This window comes from Gavia stellata, chromosome 8, assembly GCF_030936135.1.
Source record: "Gavia stellata isolate bGavSte3 chromosome 8, bGavSte3.hap2, whole genome shotgun sequence".
NCBI classification, from domain to species: domain Eukaryota; kingdom Metazoa; phylum Chordata; class Aves; order Gaviiformes; family Gaviidae; genus Gavia; species Gavia stellata.
The window spans coordinates 44,286,644-44,301,717 of NC_082601.1; the positions used below are offsets into that span (position 1 = coordinate 44,286,644).

At 40.5% G+C, this 15,074-nt stretch overlaps 1 protein-coding gene across 1 annotated transcript in view; it reads right to left on the minus strand.

Moving 5' to 3' along the window:
- The window catches only part of PCNT (pericentrin), a 105,032-nt gene that overhangs the window by 59,432 nt on the left and 30,526 nt on the right, over positions 1 to 15,074 (minus strand). The window contains exons 19-25 of the mRNA XM_059820320.1: positions 14,028 to 14,266; positions 11,609 to 12,084; positions 9,726 to 10,302; positions 8,359 to 8,592; positions 5,387 to 5,551; positions 2,289 to 2,435; positions 608 to 759 (exon numbers count right to left, since the gene is read on the minus strand). Of these exons, the coding sequence (XP_059676303.1) occupies positions 608 to 759; positions 2,289 to 2,435; positions 5,387 to 5,551; positions 8,359 to 8,592; positions 9,726 to 10,302; positions 11,609 to 12,084; positions 14,028 to 14,266 (1,990 nt within the window). The remainder of the gene's footprint in view (positions 1 to 607; positions 760 to 2,288; positions 2,436 to 5,386; positions 5,552 to 8,358; positions 8,593 to 9,725; positions 10,303 to 11,608; positions 12,085 to 14,027; positions 14,267 to 15,074) is intronic.

Consider the following 15,074-nt stretch of genomic DNA (forward strand, 5'->3'; position numbering starts at 1 on the left):
TGCAGTGACAAGCATCTCAGGCTTCAACACCTGGGGAAGCACCAGTAGGGAGATCTTGTCTACTACTATAGTATCTGTGACATCAAAATAACTAGGGGTGTTCTGGCAGATTAGACAACAAAAATTATATTTATGAAAACATTTTAGTTTTAAGAAAAACAGTAAGCCAGTGTTTTAAAGGTGAGAGAGGGAATTCTTCCAGAAGCTTATTCAGGGTGACAGCTTCTCTCTAACTCGCACATTCCAATGACATATCAAACCAATCTACCTTGCACTGAAAGGTTTCTAGGACCAAGAGGCTTTCTCCATTTCCTAGCTTTTTCCAAGATTATAGACAGGGGAAACCCCAAACCACAAAAGTCTCCGTTAGACCACAAGAAAAAAAAGGAAGAAAAAAAAGAAACACCCTTGCGCTCCATATTGAGATAGGTTGGTAATAAAAAACCTCAAGAAAACTTGCAAATAAAGCCAATATATCATCATCCTACATTATTAATTTGAGCCGGCTTAATTTTGCCTAGTTATTGATTTCTTTATGAAAAGAAAAAAAACTATGAAAAAACAAAAAACCAACCACTAAGCATCATATAACCCAAGATGTACAAACCTTTCATCCTTGGACTGCTCAATATCAGATCTCAACATAGCTACCAAATTCCCTCCTTCCTGGTTTTCTCTGTCCCGCCGCTGAAGGAGTGTCTCCCGTTCAGAGTTGGTCTCCTCTATTTCACAGTTTAAAGACTCCACTTTCTTTTCCAGCTGTGGAAAGTACAGTAACAATGCAACAAAGTCGATCATTTTCCCTAAACTATGAACTTCACCCTATGATCTTACCCTTCATTGATTCATATGTATTCCCACAATCATCGTCTGCTGTTATGCAAATTTGCTTCCACAAGTACTAGAAATGAAGGACAGCAGAAAGACTAAAAATGAATGGTTATTTTTTTAGTTCTCCTTTTCCGATGTTGATTTTGCTTCAGGGAGCTGCCTCACTTGCATTCAGACTCAGTGCATACAAGCAATGCAAAAAGCTTGTAAAAACTTTGTGTCATAATTAGTTTGCTCTTAGTTTGCTTTCATTGTTATGCCTCAAAGACACAAAGCAATGTCCTAGCATCAATTTTGACACTGTAGCACACAAACCTGAACAGCAACCTCATCCAGTATCATCAGTGCCGGCCAACTTTCTTCTTTGCTTTATAACCTCTGCCTGAAAACACGTTTTTAGAAAAACGCCTTCTCTCCTCATATTTACATGTTCAGATGACACCTCCATCCCATTAAAATACATATAACAATACATATATGTATATATATACCCACCCCTGACCCCCAGATTTTGCTGCCAAACAAACCAGTACAATTTTGTCAGAAACTTTGTCTCATGACTAAGCCAACAAATTAGTCAAAAGATCTATTTGATAAGAAACTGCAAGGAAAGAAAAGCATTCTACTCCCCTGCCAACTTTCTCAACCCTCATCAAATCCTGCACGAAGAGCAGGAAACAATAATGCATTTCTTCCAGCAGAGAAAATTCTTAGTGTTACTCCCAGTTTTTCCACTAAACGTAAAGGCCTAACAGAACAGTCTAATATACCAAATTTACATTTTGGTCAGAGCTTCCTGAATTGTGAGAAAAGACATGAATGTTTTATTTCATTTTATCTTCTATTTTGAAAACTCAAAGCTATTATTCTAATCATTGAAAAAGAACTTGACATTTCTAAACTTCCTAATTAAAACAGATACCTTTTTCAAGCTGTTCCTCTCTCTCTTTCTGGGTAACCTAGATTCAACTTAGATATTTGCTTTACAGGAGGCATAAAATTTTGTTTCGTTTGGCAAATGAATATTATCTTTGCCACTTCTGGATCCAAACTTCTTATTTGCCTGTCTTACTTCCTCCGAGCTATAGGTCAGTTGGTCTAACAAAAGCTACTAGAGCAGTATTTTCTTGACAAAAAAATGTGATAGATACAGATGGCATCAATACACAGACAACAAAAAAGCAAACATCCAACCTTCTCTGGAAAAGCAGTGTTAATCTCCTTGAGAAATGGCTGAAGACCAGTTTTCAAGCTGATACCCAGTTTCAATTTCCATGTTACTGCTGTAGCACTCCAACTAAGAGACAGAGCCCTTCATCCATTACACCTTGAAAACTAGTTATCACAAGAATTATAAACACAGTCCCTCTACATACATCTTGAGAAAGGTGAGAGCACTGTGCTAAAATACAACAAAAGCGCATTTAAAATCTAGGTTTAAAATATTTTCCACGCACCTGGATAATTATTGCTGCTTTTTCCTGCAGCTGGGCTGATAACATCTCCTGCTCCTTTTGGTGAGCAGCCTGTGCCTTCTCCCTCTCCTGAATCAACATCTGCTCCTTGTCATGTAGTGATGCCTTTTTTTCAGCTTCAAATTCGTCCTGCATAAGTCATATATACTTTGATTTACAGAGAGAGGGGGAAAAAAACCCAAACACCCAACTTCCAAAAACCCCACAACCAAAACCCTCTCACCCCCTTTTTTTTCCCTTTAAATGTGTACACCCTACCTCTCAGATTAAATAGCAGTAACTTACATAGTTAACACTCCCAATCAACAAAATTATGCCAAAACTATGATTTAAAAACAGTTAAGTAAGTAAATGAACTATCTGAATGTGCTCACTCAGACCTGGGTCATTTCAGACTGCTGAGATAGTGATAAGGAACGGAAAACAGATGGACAAGTCGGGACAGAGATGGACAAGTCGGGACAGAGATGGACAAGTCGGGACAGAGATGGACAAGTCGGGACAGAGATGGACAAGTCGGGACAGAGATGGACAAGTCGGGACAGAGATGGACAAGTCGGGACAGAGATGGACAAGTCGGGACAGAGATGGACAAGTCGGGACAGAGATGGACAAGTCGGGACAGAGATGGACAAGTCGGGACAGAGATGGACAAGTCGGGACAGAGATGGACAAGTCGGGACAGAGATGGACAGAAACCACCTTCAGCAACTGCAAGTAGTACAACATGGATGGTACCGAGTTCTACACAGGAGGAGTGATTTACCAGAACAAACTGAAAATCTAGCAGGCGGATTTACATGGCTAAATGTTGTAGAAGCTATTAAATTGGCTCTCACTCACCTCAGAGTGCTCTAAAGCACTCTAAAGGAAGGGATTATTAGACATCCCCATCAGCAAATAAGGGAGGTGAAACAAGGTCCTGGGATCCCTTCCGAAAGAAGCTAGAAGGAAGTAATTGTTTCTGCAACACCACAACTGGGAGGTAAGTCTTCCTGATCACAGCGTAAAAAAAAAACCTGTGCAATTTGATCTATGAAAACCAATACACTCCAAGGTGATAGCTGCCTTTTCTTTTACTGGTGAGTGAAGAAAACAATTCTTCCCCAGGGCAGCAATAAGACTTCAGAGCAGAACATATGTAGTCACCTGAGCTGTCCTGGACCCTTTGTGGAAGCCTCAGCCAGCTCCTCAGGTGAGGACTGCTTGATGAGACCATAAGGTCTGCCGTCATAGCCAAGATCAAGACCAACACTGGCACTTGGGCATTAACACCACCAACTCCTACCCAGAATCCACAAGGCAGCTCAAGGCAGAAGAGTCAAGTCTGCCCAGAATTATAGATAGAAACAGGAGAGCGCTTAGCAGTTAGCAAGATACAAATGAACAGACACAAAGCTCTGAGTATGAGGACTTTCCTCGACCAGTACAGTAAACTTGTGGACTAAGTCTCTGAAACAGCCTGCCTATTCTTCTCAGAAGCAGTGCATCCACGAAAGGAGTATGTCAGACTATAGAAAGGAACTCTGAATACCTAAAATCTGCTAGGCGAGGTGGGGGGAAGAAAGCAAGGAAACTGGCTGGCATGAAGACAACCCCATAAATGAGCATGGGGGAAGTAGGCAGGGGAAGGCTCCTTGCAGAAACCTGTATCAGACCATGACGCAGCTCAGCCTGGTATTACAAAGACATCCAGTCAGTCTCTTCTGCGAGAAAACACCAGTCATCAAGGTAATGAGAGGAAAAAAAGAACAGAGACATCTGTACTAACCGTAGAATTACCCCTGGCAAAATTTCAGTGAAAAATATCAACGAAAAGAGAGGTTTCCGGTGTCGCAAATGCTACTCGGTAACTAAAGCGCCTAGGCAGCACAAGAGAGAAAAGCAGGAATCACTTCTTGGGTATATGCATAACAGTCAGCCCAGTCCCAGTTTCTGTGGACTGAAGGCTGGGGTTCAGCTGAGGACAGCAATGCCAAATATACCTCCAGCAGCCATACGCTTGCGTCCTCTCTTTCAAGACAGATGCACCAGACGGAGAGAGGTCAAAGAACGACCAGGACTCCACAGTGGGCCAGCGGCAGGAAATAGGAGACATTTTCTGCACAGCTGCAGCATCCATTTCTAGAGGTTCGTGCAACTGTTAGGAAGGGTCCCACCTCAGGTTGGAGCACTGACAGGAACAGTAAGGATCTGTTGAAATCTCCCAAGGAGAAGCAAATAAGGAGATGGTAGTTCATCTAATCTAAGATATTTTTGCTCAACAAGTTGAGCTCAAACACATGCTCAGTACAGTAATAACACTGAGATGAATGTAAACACTGCTCTCAGTGTGTTGGCGAGTTTCCCTCTCTCTTCTGCCACAGGATGTGTCGTCTCCATTCATTTAATAGCTCTAGACATGCTTGTCACCTAACCAATGAAGACATTTTACACAAAGCGATTACACATAGGCGATTACTACGTCATACAGAAGGCCAAACAAAGATAATTTTCAGGGATAAGCATCTCAAAGATGCTCATCAAGATGAAAGTTTAGAACTCAAATGATGAGCCCAAGAAAGCAGAAATTAAGAACAACTACAAACAATCTCATGCAGAAAGTGCTCACTGTCATCACACGCTTGGTAAAAGCTTAGATAACACTGAAGGTTTTTTACCATATATACACAAGCGCAGTGGACAAGGGATGATAGGCCAAGGGCATAATCTCTGCAGACACCGAGAAGAAAAGGTTTCAAATGACAAACTGAACAGAAATGTACGCAAGGACTGTTGCTTAGAGCAAATACTTTCCATTGATTTTTTTTGGGGGGGGTTTGTTTGAAGGGCACCACTTCACATCCAATTCTGGATTTTAAGACAACCCTGTAGTAAATACCATGCCTGCTCACAGAACACTGCATTGCTTCCAATACTGCTTTTCCAGTTCTAACATTGTGAAGCAAGGAAGAGCTCTAACTCAGATTGTCTTTTTAAAAATTAAATGGCTGAATAACAAAAACATGTACCAACTCTTCTTTTTCAGAAAAAACACACTACAAGTGCATGCTTTGAAGTTCACTTTAATCAGACCCTACCTTCAGCTGTGCAATCTGCTGTTCGAGCAGTACCTCCGACTGACACTTCAGCAGCTCAATCTCTTCCTGGAACTGAAGCTGCTGCTTCAATTTTACCTCCTCAAATTGAGCCAGAAGAGCTGTCCGCACAGTTTCTACTTCAGAGGCTGATGCAGAAGCATACATCTGCAGAAAAGTAAGCAATATAAAATATTTTAGCCGCAGTGTTATAATTAAGGAAAAAAATAAAACCAAAACAAAACCATCAAGCTCAGCCAAATTTTTAAGAGTATTTTCATAATAGTTCTCTCCAATCCTGAAGGCGGTAGAGATGCTATCTATCATCATGCTTACTATAGAAAAAAGCAAATTGATAAAAATAAGTAAGAAGAAACAGGGCATTAGGTACAAAGTGTATTGGGTTTGCGTGGCAAGGTTTTGGTAGCAAGGGGGCTACAGGGGTGGCTTCTGTGTGAAGCTGCTAGAAGCTTCCCCCATGTCCAACAGAGCCAATGCCAGCCGGCTCCAAGACGGACCTGCCGCTGTCCAAGGCCGAGCCCATCAGCGATGGTGATAGCGCCCCTGGGATAACATATTTAAGAAGGGGGAAAAAAACAACCGCGCAACAGCAGCTGGAGAATTAGGAGTGAGAATATGTGAGAGAAACAACTCTGCAGACCCCAAGGTCAGTGAAGAAGGAGGGGGAGGAGAGGCTCCAGGCGCCGGAGCAGAGATTCCCCTGCAGCCCCTGGTGAAGACCATGGTGAGGCAGGCTGTGCCCTGCACCCATGGAGGTCCACGGTGGAGCAGATACCCACCTGCAGCCCATAGAGGACCCCACGCTGGAGCAGGTGGATGCCCTAAGGAGGCTGTGACCCTGTGGGAAGCCCATGCTGGAGCAGGCTCCTGGCAGGACCTGCGGACCCGTGGAAAGAGAGGAGCCCACGCTAGAGCAGGTTTGCTGGCAGGACTTGTGACCCCGCAGGGGACCCACGCTGGAGCAGTCTGTTCCTGAAGGACTGCACCCCGTGGAAAGGACCCATGCTGGAGCAGTTCATGAGGAACTGCAGCCCGTGGGAAGGATCCACACTGGAGAAGTTCATGAAGAACTGTCTCATTTGGGAGGGACCCCACGCTGGAGCAGGGGAAGAGTGTGAGGAGGAAGGAGCAGCAGAGATAACGTGTCATGCATGACCTGACCACAACCCCCATTCCCCTTCCCCCTGTGCCACTCAGGGGTAGGAGGTAGAGAAAATGGGGAGTGAAGTTGAGCCCAGGAAGAAGGGAAGGGTGGGAGGAAGGTGTCTTTAAGATTTGGTTTTATTTCTCATTATCCTGCTCTGATTTTGATTGGTGATAAATTAAACCAGTTTCCCCAAGTTGAGTCTGTTTTGCCTGTGATGGTAACTGTGAGGGATCTCCATGTCCTTATCTTGACCCATGAGCCTTTCGTCGTATTTCCTCTCCCCTGCCCAGCTGAGGAAGGGGAGCGATAGAGCAGCTTTGGTGGGCACCTGGCATCCAGCCAGCATCAACCCACCACACCAAGCATCTCCTGTACTCGTGAGACCATCCGGTCAGACTAATAGAGTACTCCCTACTTATTCTTCCCAACAGACATTTGTCTAAGAGAAATTAAAAAGAAATAAGGAAGAAAGAGGAGAAGAGAAACGCGGGGAGAGCATATTTTGTTAAGACGCAATTTCTCTTGTTCAAATGGGATTAAACATTATGCAGCTATAGTTAATGCAGTTATCCTATGAGATACAACAGAAGTCCATCAAAAATATCAGAGAAAGTTTTGGGGTTTTTTGGTTTTTTCCTATTATCCTCTCAAAGATGAGTCACTGTAGTCATCAGAATAGAGAGAAATCTTGCTTCTAGGATGAAGGACTTAAAAATTTAATCATGAGAACTTCCCACAAAACTAACAAAACTAACTTCCCAGGCAAGCTATTCTTCCATAAAGAGAGTTTGTAATGCACCCCAGGCAACTGGAAACCACTACCAGCTTCAAGACCTGACAGTGCAACAGAATACAGGGGATCTCCTCAAACCTAAATGTTTTTGTGAGGTGCAGCTAAGAAATACAAAGACACACCAGTGATTAGGGAGTTACTTAGCACACTATCCAGTTTTCAAATTAGTAGTGAAAAAGAAAAGCAAGTTATGTTTGAACATAATTTATGTTGTTTGGTTATAGCTGGATAAAGCTCATTTTGTTTGTGACTTCTAATATATGAATGTAACATATATAGCAAAGTGGAAAGTCTTAATCACTTGTGGCTGCTTACATCAACAGAAGTCAGATTGTATAAAAGACTGAATAAATAGAAGATCTTATTCCATTTCAGTGTTTAAAGAGAACTTAGTGTGGATGATCAAATTTTTAGCCTTCACTATGAAAGTGAACATCAAACTTACACATAAACATTCCCAAAAAGAAGAAATGGTAAAGCTTTAAGGGCAACTGGAAGATTTCCAAACCTCACTGAGAAAACATATTTGGAAAAGTATTACCTAATATAATATCTCTAAGAAAAGAAGAAATCAATGTTAGTACAGGTTGTTCACTTAGAAAAGCTTGAAACGAGCAGTTACTTTCCACAAACTGTTAGTGACCTAATTTATTACCTATTAGTTTTCTATCAAAATGGCAACTTTAAAATTTTGAATTAAATATGGCAGGAACTTAAGAGAAAGCAAGCTCACTTCCCCCCCGCCTCACCCCCAATAAAGACAGCACTGCAAACATGGCTTTGAATTTAAAAAATTCAGGATTATATATATATGTACGAATTCTTTTAAGTCCTTTTAGATAAAGCAAGGCTTAAAAATGTTAACTTTCTGTCTTCTTATCTACTGGCACTATTAAAAAAAAAAATCCAAAAAGCACCTAGATATACAGCCTTACTTCTAAGGTTAATAAAACTGAATTTATTTTATGGTAAAGTATGGATTATTTTGGGTTTAGGTATTAGCAACGTTCTGACCTCTTGCTCATGTTCATGCTGTGCTTTTAGTTTCCCCAGTTCTTTTTCCAGCTCCCTGGAGTATTCTTCCTTATGTTTCTTAATTTCTGCCTCATGAAGATCCCGAAGTTCCTGAAGTGCTTTTCTATGCTTTTCCTCCATGTGCAATACTTCCTCACGTAATATATCCAGGGCCAGACGTTTTTCTTCTTCCAGTAACCTCCTTTGATTTTGAAGAGCTGTGTTCAAATCATCCTGTGTAAGCATTAATTAAAGGAGAGAAGAAAAGTAAGTACAAATGTTTTTGTAACCCATTTGCAAAGCACATGTCCTGCTGTATCAAAGCTTTTTAAGTAAACAGGAACAATATTGCCTCATGAATGATGAGCACACATACATACACACACTCTATATATCATTAAAATGGCTTTATTTTTCCTATCTTGTAAAAGTTTTGTAAATCCCTTACTTCTTCCTCTATCCATGACAGCACTCCCCATCAACACAATCTTCAACTTTTTCTTTTTGAAGTTCTTTACACTCAAGAACAATCAAAACGCAGATTTAAGATTAGTTAGCAAAGACAGGACAGAAGAAAAATACCCACCTTTCCCCCCACAAGATCCTCCTCTTAGCCACTGTGGGCACAGAAACCACATACAACCATAAGTTTGGGAAGCGGGCATGGTGACAGACAAGTCTGAAAAACAGTACATCTCGCTCTGGAAGGCTCTGAAGTTTTGGCAATGAGCTAAGCCTTCTTACCTCTTTGATTTGGAGAAGTCTTGGGATCATTTTTCACCCATCTGAATGCTAAAAGAGCTGACACCTCTGCCCTATATCAAGAGTAAAGCTATGGACTTCTGTTAAAGACCCTAAGACAAGGTCCACTCACCCACGACCTGCTTCCGAAATCCCATCTGGGACCTTTAGAAATACCTCTCTTCCATTCTTCCCTATGAGACTGTGCCACTAGGGAGGATCTTTGGATTCCTAGAGATGTAGCTTAACCTACAGAATTAGATTTACTTTGTTCTAATCAATTCTAAAGAATTACACAGTAATTCTATCAGGCAGAGAAGCTCTGAGCCACACAATGGAGACCCTCCCATCTGAATTACGTTAAAAATATTTACTTCATTTGTACTTTTTCCACACACTGAGATAGAAAACTCATTAGTCTGAGCATTCAGGGGGGAGGGAAGTGACAGATGGACTTAATTTTCAGCTTCGGTTTCCTATTTCAGCTCACAATATGGCCACACACAAGTGTTAGTGCTGGCACAAAGGAGGTTGTAGAAATACACCCCAAGAACAAGGGAAAAGGTGATCCCACACAACGTACCACAAAATTTCACCTTCAATGCCAAGTTTTCTTTCGGACTCACCTTATGAGCGTCTTCTGCTTCAACAGCCATGGCTTTAAGTTTTTCCATATGAACAGTGGCTAGCTCAATTTTCAAATTATTTTGGGAAAGCTGAAGTTCTTCAGCATGCTTTAATTGCAACATCTTTATCTCCTGCACCAAGCGTGCTTGATCCATTTTATCCTTTTCGTGGAGCTGTTCTGCGTGCCTCAGCTGTAGCTTCTCAAGAGCCTGACTGTGTTCATCTCTTATATTCTGAATTTCAGATAGGTAGGACGACTCCAAGGAATCCAGATTTGATAAGTGTTTAGCTTCCAGCTCATCAATTTGTGCCTGATGCTTTGTCTGTAGTTCAGCAATACAAGCTTCAAGCTGAATCTGCTGTTCACTTTCTAGTGTAGATTTAAGTGTCTCAATTTCAGCTTGGTGCTTTGTCTGAAACTCAGCTGTAAGAGACAAAATTTGCTGCTTATGCTTCTCCTGCAACTGCTGACTTTGGAGTTCCAGCTCATCGACATGTTTCTTTTTCAGCTCTTGGAGAAGACTCTCTTGCTCAGTTGTGAATTTCTGAGTCATAGCTTTGTGTTCCTCCATAAACCTGTATTATTTCCAAGAAAGTTAAGAGAATAGTGTCAAAAAGACACTGTCTCTTTTTAAAAAATAATTTAAATAATAAATAAAAATTAAAGAAAAGTAAGTAGGCCTTACTTAGTTTCCACAAATTTTACTTTACGTTTCAAATACAGAACCAATTCAAAGCAAGCCACAAAGATGATTTCATAGCCACATAATTGAAGGTTTGTGCAATGTCACTTGGTAGTATCTGGTTATTACTAGGCAGACTGGAACCCTTATTAAAATTACTCACTAATACAGAGCGACATACAAACATCGTTCTCTGTTGGAGAAAATACTGCCGTATGAGAGCATCTAGGAGGGAGTATATACATTGCCTACATCTCGAGCGTGTTGTCTGAAAGAAAACGAACTGCCATAAGACACATCTCTAAAAAATTCTGGTTAAGACTGAGACATAAAACCCCTGTGGAAATGTATGTGGGATACTTGGGGGCTCCTCCAAACTCATCTTGGCTCTCTGAGGTCTGCTTAAAGCTTGATGCAGAAGATTTAGTATCTGAAATGCTGCAATTTACTGTAATGACTAACTATATTATTTTTGGATACAGACACCAATAATTAAAAAGTGATTGGTTCTTTAAAGGCTAAGTTCCAGCTTTCAGCATTTTCTTACTGTAATTATTTCCCCAATCTTGTTCTATGAGTGTATGTTTGGGGAGGAAAGAAGGGATAAATGTGAAGCAAGGCATGCAAATACAAACTTGTAGTTGTTTGAATATTTCCTTCAATACCCTAAAAACAACGGGGTAGGAAGGGAAAGAAAAACTGAGCAGTTACAACTGTCATGTCTAACCAGATCTGAAGAATACCATATGCAGCCCATCAACCTCAGCATTCAGTGGATAACACAAGCTTCATTCACCAGGAAAAACTTGCTCAAATTCATTTGAATTGTTTGAAAACACTTAAGAACACTTAGAGACTTCTTCCACTTACATGCCCTGTAACACTTCCCCTCCTCCAAGGCTAGTATACAATTTTCAGCTGTGTGTTATCCTCTTAACTGTAACAGGCAGAACTTGACTACACTTCATTTGATTTGCTCGACTAGATTAAATGCATTTACATGAAGCAAAATTCTATAGTAAATCATAACAGACAGTAATACTGTTCCTTGGGAGAGTAAGCTTTACATATACAAGTTAGCTGGTGCCATCAAGTGACAAACCTACACCACTACGACTCACTGAAGTTTAAAACAAGAAGAAGTAACACTAACAACAACTGAACTGGTAAGTAAAAGCACTCAAATACTCAAGACTTACTTGTTTTGTGCTTCCATAAGTTTCAGCGCACATTCTTCCTGCAGACAAAGTGTGGCCTTTTCCATTTCTCTTGCCATGAGCGCTTTGGCTGCCTGCAGGTCACTGTCGTATTGCTCCTGAGATTTCTGCATAGCCTGTGCACTTGCAAGGCTGTCCTCTAGTTGCTGCAAGTTGTTTTGCTGCTCTTTTACCAGCTTCTCCAATTCTAGAATTTTGGCAGCTTGGTGATCTTGAAGCTGATTCATTTCAGCTTCACGAAGTTCAAACTCCTTTTGCAAATTCTGCTTCTCGTATTCCGCTCTATTTTGCAGTTCTATACGCAACAATGATAACTTCTCTTCTGCTTGGATTCTCTGGTCCTCGCTTTCACATTTCCATCTCTTCTCTTTTTCTTTGTACATAGTCTCTATTTTCTGAACTTCTTCTCTGGCTTCCCTTAATTTATTCTTGTGATCCTCAGCAATTTCATATTTTACCTGTGAACACAGTTATTAAAAAATGCATAAAATACCAAAACCAAATTGAAGTGTGTGAAGTGAAGGTTCTCGGGCATTTAAGGTCTTGGAGAGATTAAATTCCTGCAGTGAAGTCACCCTTCCAAATAAAAGTAAGGCTGAAATGTCAATTTATAGGTACTTGAATTCAACGTACTTTTAAGAATTAATTGGGGTGAGGAAGATAAGAAAAGGTTAAGGGAAAATTCCAGAATTAATATGGTACTCAATGTTGTTTTCTCTTGGGGCCACTTTTCTTCATTTCAGGAGTTCAACTTACAAAGCTATGGGCACCTTAGGTATTTATCCTGGGCATGATTAAAAATCTCTTCTAAACCTTTCCTCTCCTTATACATTCCAGGGGTATTTTATACGCAGTGTCCAAGACCATGATCTTGTACATAGCATAGAAGCAACATAAAAAGCATGTAGCATAAAACCAGAAGCTAAAGCACCAAATGATTGTTCAATGACAAAAGGAAAAAAAAGACTCTAAAAAGACACTAGAAGCAAACAGGTAAACAAATAAATAGCAAACTAAGGAAACAACAGGGCCATCTCTTAAAAGAAAATTAAAAGCTAATAAAGAGATCACATAGGAGCATCAGTATGAAGTATACTCTTCAGTTTTCACTTGGAAGGTTTGTTCTAGACACATATTTAAGCATTCACTTGTGCTACATCCTAAATGAAGGGGCAGAAAAGAAATGCAAAAACCCCCCAGATTTTGATTAACACACAATCCATGAAAACTTGGCAGGGGGCACTGGAAATAGAGAGGCAACGGAGGAAATTGCTTCACTGTTTCTGAGCGAGAGACCAGAAGGCAAGCAAAATATCTATTCCCAGACAGAGGATCCTCATATGGTACAGGCTCATTTCAAACATCGCGTTCTGTATATGCTTACGTTTTACCCAGCCAGCAGTGCCGCAAACAACATACTGCAAGCGGTAAGAGTAAACTAGCAGCACTGAAAGCTTCATTACTGGAAGCTTCAGCTGAGTCTCCATGTTAATCTACAGGCTACAACTGTTTTTTCTATCCTTCTCCACCAGTTTTTAAGTCTGGAAAAGGATACACATACTCATCTCTTTATAAAGCGAGGAAAGGATTATTTGATAAATGAGAGCTTCATCCATCTAATTCTCATAAGCATTCAAATATTGGAACAAATTAAACAATGAATTAACATCCAATCTAAGTTTATCCTGCGATGGAACAGCTGATTTAACAGGCAAGAGGGAAGGTGCCAGATATGATTCTTTCAACTCAAAGACTTTGACAGTGAAGGTGTAAGACCTACACCAAAGCAAAGCAAAAGCAGAAATCTGTTGTCCGATTCTTTCTTCTTCCCTCAAAAAAAAAAAAACCAGTCTGAAAAATTATTTCTGGTTATTTGCTTCAAAAGACAGTCTATCAAAGCCAGAAATTTCTTAGAGGGGACCCATTCAGCAGAGGAGCTTTTTCCACCTGCCACAGTGCTTTCTGCCGAATTCTCCATTACCACATGACAGTATGCAAGTGCACCACGTTATTTTTGCGCCACGTTATTTTGCTGCAGGGAGGTGTTCAGGATGAGGACCTTTTGTACGTGCCTATATTGGAGTGGTATATGTGTGCTTGACCCACATCAATATAAAAGGTGGACTGGATCAACCCTTGAAGGACCTGCCTTCCCACACTATCTGTGCTCTTAAAGAAAAGCTCATCTGCAGAGAAACTAAGCGTTCAACACTAAAGTGCTCTGAACTTCAGACTCATATTCCAATATTCGTGTGTATCCATGCAAGTCCATTTAAAGCTGAAGCTACTATCACTAAACTAGGCATATTTAAAGATAAGTGTTGCTTCTATCTCCCTTGGCCTCCCCAACAGATCTGAGCTTGCCCAACTCTATACGAAACAGAACTGTAATATAAATTACCTTTTCCATTTCCTCTTTCAGATGCTTTTCATTCTGCACAGAAAAATCCTTTTGCTGAGTAATCTCTTCCTTTAAATGCTTTATTTCTTCTGAAAGCTCTGCAATATGCTGTTTCTCAGAGTGGAGGAGAGAGAGCTTAGCTTTGTGCTCTTCCTCCAGCACAGACACTCGCTCAGCCACCTCCATTTCAACTTGACGTGCTGCATCTTGAGCACTCTGTAGGCGCAGTTTGGTGATTTCTGGAAAGAAAATACAAAACAAAAAAAAGACATTCTGGAATTTATTTTCTTTTAACAGCTCCTATTAATGCACAGAAATAAAGCTGGATGTTGTCAGCTGTGCAGTTTATCAGTAGCCATACTAACTACAGACCAACAAGAATTCCTTATCAGGATGATTTTGTGTTCTGTTCTGCTTTATCACCACCTTTGAAATTTATCAGTATCAACACACACACACACACACACAGAATAACAGGGAAGGGTCATGAAACCTATGGCAGGACCTCCCTCCTATCAGCAACAGCCACAGGAGCTGACTTTGGTTTTGGACAATATAATGGCAGATTTATGCAAGTTTTATCTCCTCTTTTGCACATACTATTTATGTAAGTCATTTCCCCAAAAAGCAGATGGGACAAATCTCTAAACGTTCTAATTTAAGCAGTTTTGATATACTGTCTAGTATTAAAACTAAATCAATGAAGATAGGAAATATAACTGCAAATTAAAAAAAAAGTTGTACTGATCCTTTTAACGGACATACAGTGGAATATAGTTTGTGTTACATAGTTAACTGCAAGTTATGGATGATGAGTTCAAATGTTTGTGTATCATACTGCGCTCCCAGAAAGAGGCTGCAGATACAAGAACTGCCATGATCCCTTACCTGCACCTCAACAATATATGCATCTCATATTGAACCAGTACAAGGCAGTGTATTTCTATAAAATACAATTCCAAAAAAAGCACCGTTAAGAATCACATAAACCCATGATCACATAGGAAGTCTCATTAAATTTAGCTGTTAGAGGAACTTTAACCTGAA